We start from the raw sequence: 12,953 nt of genomic DNA, 5'->3' as shown, positions 1-12,953 counted from the left end.
AGATAATTGTGTTCCTAGATTGTTCTATTCCCACAAAGTAAATGTTTTGGGGTATCTTAATTACTAAGCAAATAACTTTTATTTTTTCTTTTTCTTTTTTTTGTGGGGAAGATCAGCCCTGAGCTAACATCTGCCCATCCTCCTCTTTTTTTGCTGAGGAAGACTGGCACTGGGCTAACATCTGTGCCCATCTTCCTCCACTTTATAGGGGACGCCACCACAGCATGGCTTGCCAAGAGCTGTGTTGGTGCGTGCCCGGGATCCGAACTGGTGAACCCCGGGCCGCTGCAGCGGAGTGCACGCACTTAACCACTTGTACCACTGGGCCGACCCTGCAAATAACTTTTAAATAAAATGTGAGGACACAGGTGTTTCATATTTTAATTCAGGAGGATGACCTGTAAATCTTCCTGTAGGTACCATTTTGTCAAGATGAATTCCTTCTTTTCCTTGAATAGTGAAATAGCCATTTTATTGTATTGAGACGCTCTTTTCACGTTTCAGACAACACCCTTTCATAGTTTGAGGAGTTAGACGATCTTTGATGTAATGTAGAGTGTATGATTTGATTGTCCTGAACTGAGGTTCATACCCTCTAGTAAACCCTCAACTTGCCAACTCAAGCGTAAGGAATTTTGTTTGGCACTATGTACTTCTCTGCTTTCAAAATCCTGACCTACTTTTAAAATATCATCCTTGGTTCCATCAATGCTCCTGGTACTTTACCCTTCAGCTCTAGATAGTGTTATAATGGGTGTGCAGCAGTGAAAAGATTCCCCTCCCATGGCTAATGGTTTGGAGTGTGGATGCCTCTAACCTGGAAGAGTTCTTGCCACGTTCAATTCAAGAGAGCAGGGATTTGTAAGTGAAGGGGACAGAACCTGAGGTGCTCTTTAGGATCAAGCTATTGCTTCTCTATCATGTATTTATGTACATCTATTTGTATAAAAACCCTTTGTGTGGATAAATTTTGGACAACTAATTTGTACCAGCATAAAAGAATTTTCACATATGTGTATTTAAAAATGCTTTTAAATTGGTGATTCAGACAAATCCCATTCAGGGCAATGTATAAATAATAAATGTGTGTTTATTTGAATTTCTTGATGGAGAAAGCTGTGCAGACCATAGACGTATTTATTTCTGAAAAGGTTTTATGTTAAAAGAAAGTTCCCTGGGGCACTAAGAAGACAAAGCCTGCAAAAAGCACTCTAGTACATAATAACTCTGAGGATAAAATATGACAATAATAATTGCTAAAGTAAAAACTAAAGTATAAAACTTACATGTACTTTGTATCATGTGTTCTCAACTTTCTTTTTTTTATTATTTAGTTTATTCCTGTCACTGGAAGAGCTTAACTCAACTCTTTTAATTCATATATAATTTTGTATATTGTTTTGAGTCTTAGATATTTAATGTAAGAATATTTAGCAATAATCATATTTGATTAGTGCTTACTGTGTTATTGCTGTTATTACTATCATCATTTTACAGATGAGAAATTAGAAGCCCAAAACAGTGAGGTCACTTGTCCAAGTTTACACACTATTAAGTGGAGGGACTGGGATTTTAACCCTGGCCATCATCAACGGAAACTGGGCTGCTAACTACTGTGATATGCGGCCTTTCAATATTATATGGTCTGTGTAACATACTGTAGACAATAAATTTATGATTCATTTGAAAGTTAAAATTGAAGAAAGTACATGTGGTGATGTTAATTTTTCCTTATCTTTCTAAAACACGTGAGGTCTTTGGCTTAGAGTAATTTTTCAAATATATGTTCTCTTAAAGTTATATATTTAAATTAATTTCATAATAAGTAAAGCAGCACTGAACATATACACTCCTGGTTATGTCAAAGCAACACTTAATTTGAAACTTTTGTAATGTTATTCTTTCTAGTGAATTCAATGTTCATAATAAGCATCCATTAACATAAGAGTGTGGCTTTGGAGTTGAACAGACCAAATTCAAATCTCTTACTTACTGAAAAGCTGAAACCAAGGTATTTAGCTCCTCGGAGAGAAAACCTTTAATTTTTTCTAGTGTTTATAGTGTGCCAGGCACTGTACTTGTGATTTATATACAGTACCTCATTTCATCTTTTCATGCAAGATCTAGAGTTTCCTTGTTTTGTAGATTAAGAAGCTAAATTTCAAAATATTTAGTAACTGTTTTCAAATACTATAGATAATAAAAATCAGAGCTGTTAATTCAAATCTAGATCCCTCTGACTCTAAAAAGTGTTTTTCACTATGCTCTGCTATTTCCAACGCCCACCTAAGGGTTCTATGAAGATTAAATGACATAATGTTTATAAAACACACTGTAGCAGTCTCATTGTAGATGCTCAAAGATTAACATGAATAGTCGCCATGTTGAATTTCCTAGTATATGTTAGACGATATTCTATTTGGAAAGTAGCATTTTCTAATACTAAATTTCTAAGTAGCAGTGTGAGGATTGAAGGAAAGTCACATGGTGAGTCATGAAATTTTAAAGCTGTGAGAAACTTTAGACATCATCATGTCTAATGTTGTCTATTGTTTTTAGTTTAGTGGGCCTGTGGAAGACAATCCTCTTCCCTGGAGTTTTTATACATAAACAGGTCTAAGTTGGGCTGATATGGTTGAATGTGGGGGAGAATCCTCATTTTGCCCCAAGTGCTCCGTGAGAACCTTTCTGGAACCCTAGTGGCTCCATATAGCACCATTTGAAAATTGCCTCTCACAACTTCCTCTCCTTTTGCATGAAGAAACTGAGGGCCACAAGAACAAAATATCTGCTGACGTTTGCAGTTAGTAGTGGAGCCGTGACTAGAAGAGCCATTACACTTGGCATCTTCTAAGTCCTGGTCCAAGGTGCTTTCCTGGACCCAGGGTGGCATAAGAGTGTCTACAGGAAAGCACCGGTTGGTATTTGTTCATAGGATTTTTGAAATATTTGATCCTATACATAGAGAGTAATACAAAATATTATTTCAGTCTCTAAGATGGTGGCAGTTGTTGCTAAAATATTACTATAAAGTTTTCAATCATTGGGATCTTCTCTCTGGACTCTACTTTAAAGGTTGCTAAGGCTGACTCCTCGGTGCAAAGAATAAGGACTGTATTTAGACAACTCCTGGTTCTCCTGAAATTGGGATACGCACAATACATAATACACTTTTGTGTTACAAGCTTCTGTTGTTTTGTTTACTTACACAGAACGTATTTGTGCTCATAATCATACAACAAATACTTGATGTGGTGCAAACTGCAATTGCATAATTATTTGATTACAAAATAAATTATCACTGAATATGTATATATATGATCTATACATTATTATTCATTTAATAGACATACTGAATGTAATACTAATTTGGAGACATTTTTCCTAAGCTAAAAAGAAAATCTTATTAGTAAATATAGTTCATTGCATTCCAAGGTCTCAGGACAATGAATGGTTGAGCACTTAAAGAAAACGTTAGCATGACAGTAACGTTAAGATATGGTTTGATGATAGAAGAAAAATGCAGCATGATTTTCACTCTTAAGTAATTTATTCAACAAGAACTTATTGAATATCTTCCACATGTCCTATAAGATATACTTGTATATGCATAATAATTTGGGGGAAGAGAAAATGATGAAACTTATGTGTAAAGATAAATCATGAAATAGAATAATGATGCTGTAATTGATCTAGGAACAAAATATTGTGAAAAAAAACATAATGGAGTTAATGTAACTACAGAAGCAATTTATGGTCCAGTAAAATCTCTCATAACCTACATGTTTTTGTCTGTAACTTTTTTGATAATGAAAAAGAGTTGAAAAGGAAATTATAAAAATAACAACAACAAATACAACAGCTATAAGCAAGTTTGGGAACAAACACCACTGACTCCTGGTTTATAAAATATAGGCTGTGGGAGCTCCAAGAGTTAGGTTATCTTGGACATTAGCAGAAATATTTCATGGGGGAATAAGTATTTGGTGAATCTGGTGAGTCAGTTAAGTGGATGAGAGTAAAGACTACTTCTCCTGTAATTAGATATTTAAGAAAAGACAACATGACATGTATATGATATCACATGTTATGTGTACATCTAGATGAACACGTGGGTGTTTAGAAAATGATGAGCAGGACATGACTTTAGTTACTCAGGTGTTCTCTCTGCTGGTAATGCTGGTGATGGGATGCCTTTCAGGTGACTCTGAAGGACAAAATAGCAAAATCTGGAGTAGCACAAAAGAGGAATACACGATCTACATCACATTATGAACGATTTATAACGTGTTATAAAAAAATTCCCCAAAGCAGGTGACTACTCTTCTAATTTTATAAAATGGGAACATTTTCTTTCACTAGAATCCCACTTTAGAAAGCACTGTATTTGTGTGTGTGTGGATGTGGGTGTGTGGCTGATTCCAAAGGGTCATCCCCAGTAGCAAATGGTGACCACCACTGTGACTTCTAAGGATAGTAGTTTCAGTTAACGGGTGTCCCCTTTATTTCATTGAGCTCCGTCCATAATAAGCTAGACATGTAAGCTTGGGAATTAACACTCAATAAATAAATTAATCTGTTTAATAGAAGTGAAAATAACTTGAAAGTTCCTAGGAAATTCCAGGTGGGAGGAGAGAATAATGCAAAAATTATAGACAGAAGAGAAAAAATTAAAACTGTGTAATGAAGTGGGGAAGGGCTTGGGACAAGGGAATGAGGATTTTTTGAGTTGTCTGTAATGAGATTATCAATGTGACCTCTTTGCTTTGTGCCCCCTTGATATTTTAAATGAAGTCTATGTCACCCATAAATGACTTTGAGAGTGGATCTTTTAGGGTATTTAAAGAAATTTTGAATTTTATATTAAAATTGGCATTTGGCAAGTCCAGGGACCAAATGGCTGTTCTCAGGACCAGAGCACAAGGGGCTATCTGATCCTGTGTCCTTTTTTAGGGAATTCGTCTTGAATCATCTGAACTAAGATGAAGTGCCCAGCTGTGAGCTGACTTGAGTCCTACCGCAGAACAGAATCAGGGTGCAGAGGCTCCTAACCCTTCTGCCCCTGCTGTTGGACAAACTGTGCAGGGAAATAGAGAATGACCCATCGTGAAACACGTTTGTTTTAGGAATACAGCATGAATATCCATGAGAAATTGTGCCAACTAATCTGAGCTCAACCTTAAAAACTTTGGATGAATGCCTTGTGTGGAAGTGATGGTGGCAAACAGAGAGTTAGGGATAAACAGTGTGACATGAGATCACTAGCGTTTTTAGTTGAGCCCTTCATAAAGTAGGAGATGAGTGAGAACCTTGAAACTACCAGCACTGATGGACACATGGCTACTAAGGAATCGGAACCTTTTGCGGGGAGGAGAAAGAAAATTAGTGGCTGATGTGCTTGTGTATAAGGACCTGTAATCTGCTGTAGGATACCCTGGAGAGCACAGGGCTATGTGGCACTAGACACCAGGTAATTGCTGGGAGACCTCTGACCAAGGTCTTCCAGAAGCTGGAGAAATCCATGGGGAAATCTGCATGTACAAAAAGTTTACTTACACCTAAGTACCTGTACCAGCAACACACCTGTCGTGATTAGGAACTTGACCTTCGGTATGAGCTTACCTGAATCCAACTCCATGATTTATATAGTTTTTATTGTCTGATTTATATAGTCTTTGTATAACTCTTGACAAGTTTCTCTCTCTGTGCCACAGTCCTCTCATCAGTAAAAGGAGAGAAATAACATTATCTAGCAGAAGGTATAGTTGTGTGGATAAAATTAGATAATCCCTGGGAAGTGCTTTGCTTACCTGTGACCTAAGAGGAAATGCCAAAATTATGACTTCTATTCCATCAGCATTATTGTTGTAAAAAGAGACTTGAAGAAAATACACTGAAAATGCTAACAGTGTATCTTGAACTGTGTGGTTGTTGATTTAAAAAAAAATATTTGTACTTTTTAGGGTTTTTTTCAGGTTTTCTTCAAGGAACATGCTATTTTGAATTAAGAGGAAAATTTCCTAATTGTCAAATTATTTCCAAATCAGAAACATTCTTTTGTAGAAGATAAAATACAAATTGCTAATTCCTAAGAGAAAGTTTTCTTTAAAATCCTTTCAACAATTAAATACATGAATGCAATTCAAATTAGACTCTATTTAGTACCATGCTATTCTCTATAACTGATAAAAACTGAGATGTTTTACTTATATTTTACCTTAGGGTGTAACAGGGGTCGAGTGTTTGGGGATATTTAAAACTAGATTTGATATTTCCTGATGATTTTGCTTGGACTCTCTTAGGTTTAGCAAATAATGATTTTACATAAAATAATTAGCTTTTGATTCTTTTGTAAAGCTGAACATACAAATCATTTTCTGAAGGTCAGTGGTTAAAGTAAATATCCTCAATAGAATAAATGTACCTTTTTCATGGAAGATTAAATAATATCAACCGAGTGTGCAGTCCTTTAAACAGAATTTTGAATCATGTGAAGCAGATTCACCTAATGTGTGCATCTTACGGTCTTTTGATTTAATTTTTCTGCCTTTTTCTGCACCTTTATTTGCTAGAGATCCAATCTTCTGTAGTATAAACTTTGCAACTATTCATTTCAATTTACACCCAAGATTTTTCTAGCATTTCTAATTTTTGCATTCTTTTTCTTTACTCTTCTCGCTATTATGTCCTCTGTTTTATCTAGTGTAACCTCCCAGGGTACTATGATCTTTGTTATAAAACATGAAAAAGATAATTGGGCAGAAACGTGAAAACACTACTGCCCCATTCATAATGACTTTATTAGATAATGCATTCATTGCAAAGACAAACATTTTCCCCAAATGTATTTGGAACTTTTGTTTGAGAAATAACTCAAGCGATTGTATTAATTTACTATAAATACACTTACTGGTGTCCAGGGACTTGAGCTGTTCAGGATGACTGTGATGGCTGCCTGTATTCAGATGAAACTTGGAGCTTTATGTTATAAATCCAACTGGGGGAGTATAGTATTGTTTTTGGAAATAAAATTTGGATATTCTGGCAGGCACTGGCTAGCTAGTCATCAAAATTAGACTTAATAATCAAGTGTCATTTTAACTAGCCCTGAATGAAGACTGAATGGCAAAAACAGCTCATTGTCACCCAGTATCCATTCTCACTTTCCTATCATAAATGAAGCCCTCACATTTTAGATAGTCTCCCGGCTGCTCAATCTGAGACCACATTCACAGCCTCCGTTGCATCCAAGGCCAGCATGTGACTATACTCTTGCCAAAGAGATGTGAGCAGAAATGATGTATAAAACCTCTGGTGTATGTCCTCAAAAAGAAGCTTTTTGCTGTCCCCATCTTCTTCCTTTTCCATGGGGTGGAATTTGGAAGTGATGGTGGACAGCATCCTTCATAACACACATGAGGACGACATCCTAGGGGCCACTTGAGTTAAGAGAGGAGGAACCAGAGTGCTTGCAGTGCAGCGAAGAACCACCTCCTCCTCTAGCCGCCTACGGCTTACACTTTCACTGGAGAGAGAAATAACTCTTCTCCTTGTTTGAGCCACATCTATTTTGGCCTCTGTTGAAACAAAAATGATTTTAAAATACTACTTGAGAATATAGGAAATAATATTTATTATTATTATATAAATTTGTATTGCATTTTTTAGTATACATAATGCTCTTCAATTTCCTCAAAACTCACAAAAATCCAGTGAGATAAGTCCTATTGTCTTAATTTCACAGATGAAGAAACTAAAGCTTGGGAAATTTTGCTTTGTCAAAAGTCACCACAGTGAGTGAGTTCAAGTATAATACACCTTTGAAGATAGAAAGTCTAGTTTTGAAAATAACTGGTACTAGCTCATGATAGGTTGTGCTGTGTTAACTTTTCTTCTTTGCAGTCTTATTAGTGCTATCACCTACTTTACTGAGTCCTGGCTCGAATCCTGAGTCACTCTTGTCCTCTAGGAAGTTGCTTAATATCTAAGGACCTCAGTTTCCCCATCTGCTTGTATAAAGGATGATGAGGGTGGGCGTGGGAAGAAGCAAATGTGTTTTTAAACAGCAAGCTGCATTCATTCATGAACATCAGCCTATTGGCTCAACTGCAGAGATATACAACCAGGCTCATTTTATTTGAGAACCTTTAAAGTCAGTGTTACAATTCTTATTTGAAGGCCACACCTCATAGTACACAGACTTTATAAAATTTGGCTAGCAAGTGGCCTTTAATAACCAGCTACAAATCAGCTTAGGAAGTATTGAGAAGGGAGCAGTTTCAGGAAACCTCTAATTTAACTACCCCAGCGCTTACGTGCAAATGAAGCTGACCCCTGAGTTCACAAGCAGCATGCGTCCCAGCAAAACCCAAAGAGGAAAGAAATGATTGCTACACCCCATGGGTGCGTGTTTGTTTAGTCAAACGCTGCTTCTGCTCCCAAACTGAGAATCGGGCCCTAAGAAAAACCTCTTAAGTAAAAACTCCTAGTTAGAGACAGAAAGTATGCTTAGGGAAGTGGAAAGTAGATTCCCAAGCTGAAAGGTGTCTCTATTGGAGAGATTTGAGTAGGTGTGGGGTATACTGGAAGCAGGCATAGCTTCCCATCTCTTTCACGGATCCTTCGTGTGTTGAAATGATGGGCATTTCTAAGCAGATAAACACGCACATTAGGGTGGGTCATACAGGTAACTCATATGAAATCAATAGCAAATTTGCTTTCATTTATCAAGTTTAGGTCTATTCATGTCGCTTTCCAACTTAACCCCCACATAAAACCAAAAATTACTTTTTTATTTTTATCCTTTGATATTTAGTGAAACAACTGCTAGTTTATTGGGGAAGAAAGTCAAGAAAAGTATAAAAGGTAAAGCATAATTAATATTATTTGTGTTAAGTTTTTAACCAAATTTTGCTTCCTTGAAATCCTAAAAAAATACCAATTCAGTTGCTAAATGAGCTGGGTTAGAATCCCATTGTGCTGAAGCTACTTCAAGTTTTTTATCTTCAATTTCCTAATCTGAAATATGTGAATGATGTGCAAGGTTACTGTGAGTTTAGAGATACGTGTAAAATACCTAGCACACATTAGGAAAGTATATGTATCATATGCTGTCTTGCTCTGTACCTGTACTCACTTAATCAGGCTTCAATAATCACTTGGGCACAGCACAATGGAACATTTGATCCAACAGAAATGTGTTCTTGGTTAAGCAGAAGAAAAGTAGCTCATACAGAATCAAGACCAATATAATAGTTAACCACCATCCCTTAACTATACTCCTCTTGACCAAAACGAGGCAGCAAATTATCGATAGAGAAGATTCGGGTAGGAAGCTCTGTGATAATCTGAGCCAGTGGGAACATAGGCTGGGAGATAAGCCTTGGTTTTGCCTACTTAGCTCAAACCTTTCATGGCAAACAAGTAACCTTTCCACCACTTCTCAGAAAGTAGCTAGAAAGTCCTGGTTTTCTTAAAGAACAATGATAATCTTTGGTTTATTATCTGCAATTCCAAAATGTAGTGGTGTAGACTAAAGAGTTACTGGCATTTCTGTAACTTCTTTCCAGGGGTTTAGCATTTTCATTTAGCTGATTAGATGTCTATAAAATCTGTTATAGATGATAATTATGCCAGGTTTAAAAAAAATCATTCAAACACTCAAAAATGATTTTAAAATCTTTAAATGGCTTGTACCAGATTTTTATTTCTCAGAGGGTTTCTACTTATGGAAAATCTGCTTAGATTATGGCCTTCTGTCATATTCTCAGTAAATGTTAAATCAATGCAAATGAGTGGATTTGTGGTTCTAAAAATAACCTCTTTCACAGGAAGAAGAACTAAGGAAGAGTGGGGAAGCCAAATATGCCCACTTGAGTGATGAACTTCACGTATTAATTGAAGTGTTTGCGCCACCTGGGGAAGCTTATTCACGTATGAGTCATGCATTGGAAGAGATTAAAAAATTTCTGGTTCCTGTAAGTGTTTTTCATTTTTTACAAAGATGTTTCTCATCAGTTTCTTTAAAAAAAAATGTGCTTTTCATCTTCACTCACTTTTTAGAAGGAAACTCATATTGCCAACTAATCTGTAGAGTTGATATGAAGGTAAAATAAAATAGGATACAAAAAACACTTAGCACAGGACCTGGCATGTTGCCACATACTGATGGTTTGACAGCAGTGCTTGTCTTCAGTATGTGACATGCCATGCACCAGTTCAGAGCCATGAAGAATAAGACAGTTTACACATAAATAAAAATACATACTTGAAGGGAATACTCTTCTCTTGTGTCTTAATCACTTGGTAATTGACATGTACTTTTAGCAATTTTTAATTAATAGAGACAGCATTTGCAGGTATAGTGGGAGAGGAAAGAGATTAGATATGTAATATTTGTAATAAGATGGTGATATTATTTGAAAATATCAAATGTATTTTTATGTAATAGTAGGCCAGGTGCTGGCTCATTATAAAACATAACGTAAAATAATCAATATTAATAGAGCCAAACATCTGTTGATATCAAGCAAAAATTGGAAAAATAAACTCCTTGCCCTCTATGAGAGCAACAGAGAATGTTCATTTAGTAAGGCAGCAAATTTGGGGTTGCATATTGAGTAGAATTCTCTACTGATTTTTTTAAGAAATAGAGGAAAGTTAAATGAATGAAGCTTTCCTAAAGGTTGCATTTAGCATTCTAGGAAGAGGTCATTCAAATAGAAATCTTGGCATCAGGCTTAGAGCTGGGAATAAGATAATTAGAAGAGAATGCTGAGTAAAGTTTTCTGGAGCACCTGAGCAGAAGTCTTCAGCAGGGAGAAAGAGAGTAGCTAAGATTAGTCTGTGCAGTGAAGGAACACAGTATATTTCTGAACTAAGCAATAAGCTCAGAGGAAATGGTGGATAAGATTCATTGATTGGCAGTGATTTTGAGAATGGCAAAGGGAAAAAGAAAAACAGAGAATTTTAGAAGGTAAAAGCATCAAAATCTAGCCACATAATCTATTTATATGACTAGTTTAAAAATTTCTATCAAGACAGAGTTATAGAATAATCCCATTCCACTCTGGTTATTCCCTCACTTCATATGCACACAAAATTTCTGCACAATTTATTATCTGGTGCTTATCTGAACACCCCCCTAAATAGATCCCGTATTTCTTAAGAATGAGGATGCTATATTCTCTCTTCCTTTTGCCTCTGAACTAAGTGCCTGGTGCTGTTGGGTAAACAGTTTCACTACATTTAGCTCAGACCAGAGCTCTGGTGATATAGGCAGCTAGAAAAAGGCTACGGCTGCCTGCGTTACTAGCTCGTCTCATGACTGTAGGCAAGTCACTTAGATTCTCAGAGCTTCACCTTATTCATCTTTAAAAAGAAGATAATTATAATTGACTTCTATCAGTTATTGTGAATATTAAATGAGGTAATGCATATGAAAGGACACAGAAAATTATAAAGCACTGTATAAGTGGATGTTTTTAATCTATTTTATTGTCATAATAGACAGAAAGAATCTTAGAATGACTTTCTGAGGTGAAATATGTAAGATGAAATACTATTTCGTTGCTACATGTATGTTGGACCTAGGCTGTATGTTAGGTTAACCCTCTTTTTCTATAAATGCAAGTCATACGTCTCACTTAACTTCTTAGACCTCATGATGCTTGTAATCATTTCACTTACATCTTCTCCACTGAAATATATCTTCTATGAGGGCAGGACTAGCAGTGTCTCTCTTGTGTTCCCATCATTTAGCATCGTGCCTGGCACAAGAAGTATTTGTTTGACAGTCTGGCTGATGGAATGGCTGACTAGTAGGCACCAGGAGTGATACCAAGGGATAAAATAGCTCTCTGAGTCAGGTTTGGGGAAGAATACCCCACAATCAAGATGCTATACATATATACAAATCCAGATGAAGACCAAAAATCTTACCTCAGGCAGTGTAGCCTGTTCCTGCCTGTCTCTGGGATTTTATCTCTGTCTGTCCAGCTACTCACTCATTGTGCTCCAGACATGCGGGCTTCTGTTTGTCCAACGCTCCAGGCTCACTCCTCGCTAAGGGTCTTTGAAGATTCTCCTCCAAAATAAAGGGCTATCTCCTTATCATTCAGGTCTTGGCTCAGATGTTCTCATTGCAGCAAATTCTTCCCTGACCACACAGTCTAAAGTAGCCTCTCCACGTTTGTACAGTCCTATTATGTTTTGGTCACAATATCACTGGCTGTCCTATCTAACATTGCAGTTCATCATCCCATCATGCCTTAGCCCTCTTCACTTGTTTATTTTCCTCATAGCCCTTATCACCTTATCAGATATACTATGTATTTTTTTACTTATTTGTTAATTGTTGGTTTCCCTGCTAAAATATAACTGTAGCGAGGGCAGGACTAATTGTCTAGTTTCACTGCTTTATTCCACCATTTTAAATTATGCCAGGCACATAGGAAGCGCTTAATAAATATTTTTTTCTATGCGTGAATAAATGATTGAATGAATATTTAAAAAATAAATAACTATTCTGATATCTCTCAATGTTGTATTGGCAAATTTTACAATCAATGAAACTCCTTCTACTTGATAAATTTTTCCCATTTGCTTTGCTAGCCTCAGCACCAACCAAAGGATGGCATCTGTCTGCTTCATCCATCATGAGAACCACAAGGTCAAAAATGAACTGCAGTTCTTTTTTTATTATGTGAAATCGCTTGGTCATCCAGGTTTCTTTTCACATTAGATATTAAAGTCCATAGAAATGCTAACGTATTGGGACATTAACATTTACAAACGACGTAGGTGAGGAATTACAGCCAGCAAGAGACATGTTAGAACAACATATAGAAAGCTGATGTAGAATAGGCCTCTGGGGTTCCACTGACATCTGATTCCTCTACAGAATGGAGTGTCTTTCCCTGGTTAGAGCTTTTACCCTCATCTCCTTCCTATAT

The 12,953-nt window shown here is 36.5% G+C and overlaps 1 protein-coding gene across 6 annotated transcripts in view; it reads left to right on the top strand.

Moving 5' to 3' along the window:
* Nucleotides 1-12,953, top strand: part of KHDRBS2 (KH RNA binding domain containing, signal transduction associated 2) — a 564,075-nt gene that overhangs the window by 254,552 nt on the left and 296,570 nt on the right. For all 6 annotated transcript variants that reach the window (XR_015554171.1, XR_015554170.1, XR_015554169.1 and 3 more), the window contains exon 4: nt 9,831-9,977. Coding sequence is in view for 3 of the 6 variants with exons in the window: in XM_087438765.1 (XP_087294891.1) it covers nt 9,831-9,977 (147 nt within the window). In the remaining 3 variants the exon portion in view is untranslated. The remainder of the gene's footprint in view (nt 1-9,830; nt 9,978-12,953) is intronic.

The sequence above is a fragment of the Ceratotherium simum genome, chromosome 13 (genome assembly GCF_057802395.1).
Source record: "Ceratotherium simum simum isolate JZ-2026a chromosome 13, ASM5780239v1, whole genome shotgun sequence".
Lineage (NCBI taxonomy): Eukaryota > Metazoa > Chordata > Mammalia > Perissodactyla > Rhinocerotidae > Ceratotherium > Ceratotherium simum.
Note: the sequence above shows the minus strand (reverse complement) of the source record. Positions and strands in the feature narration are given on the sequence as shown.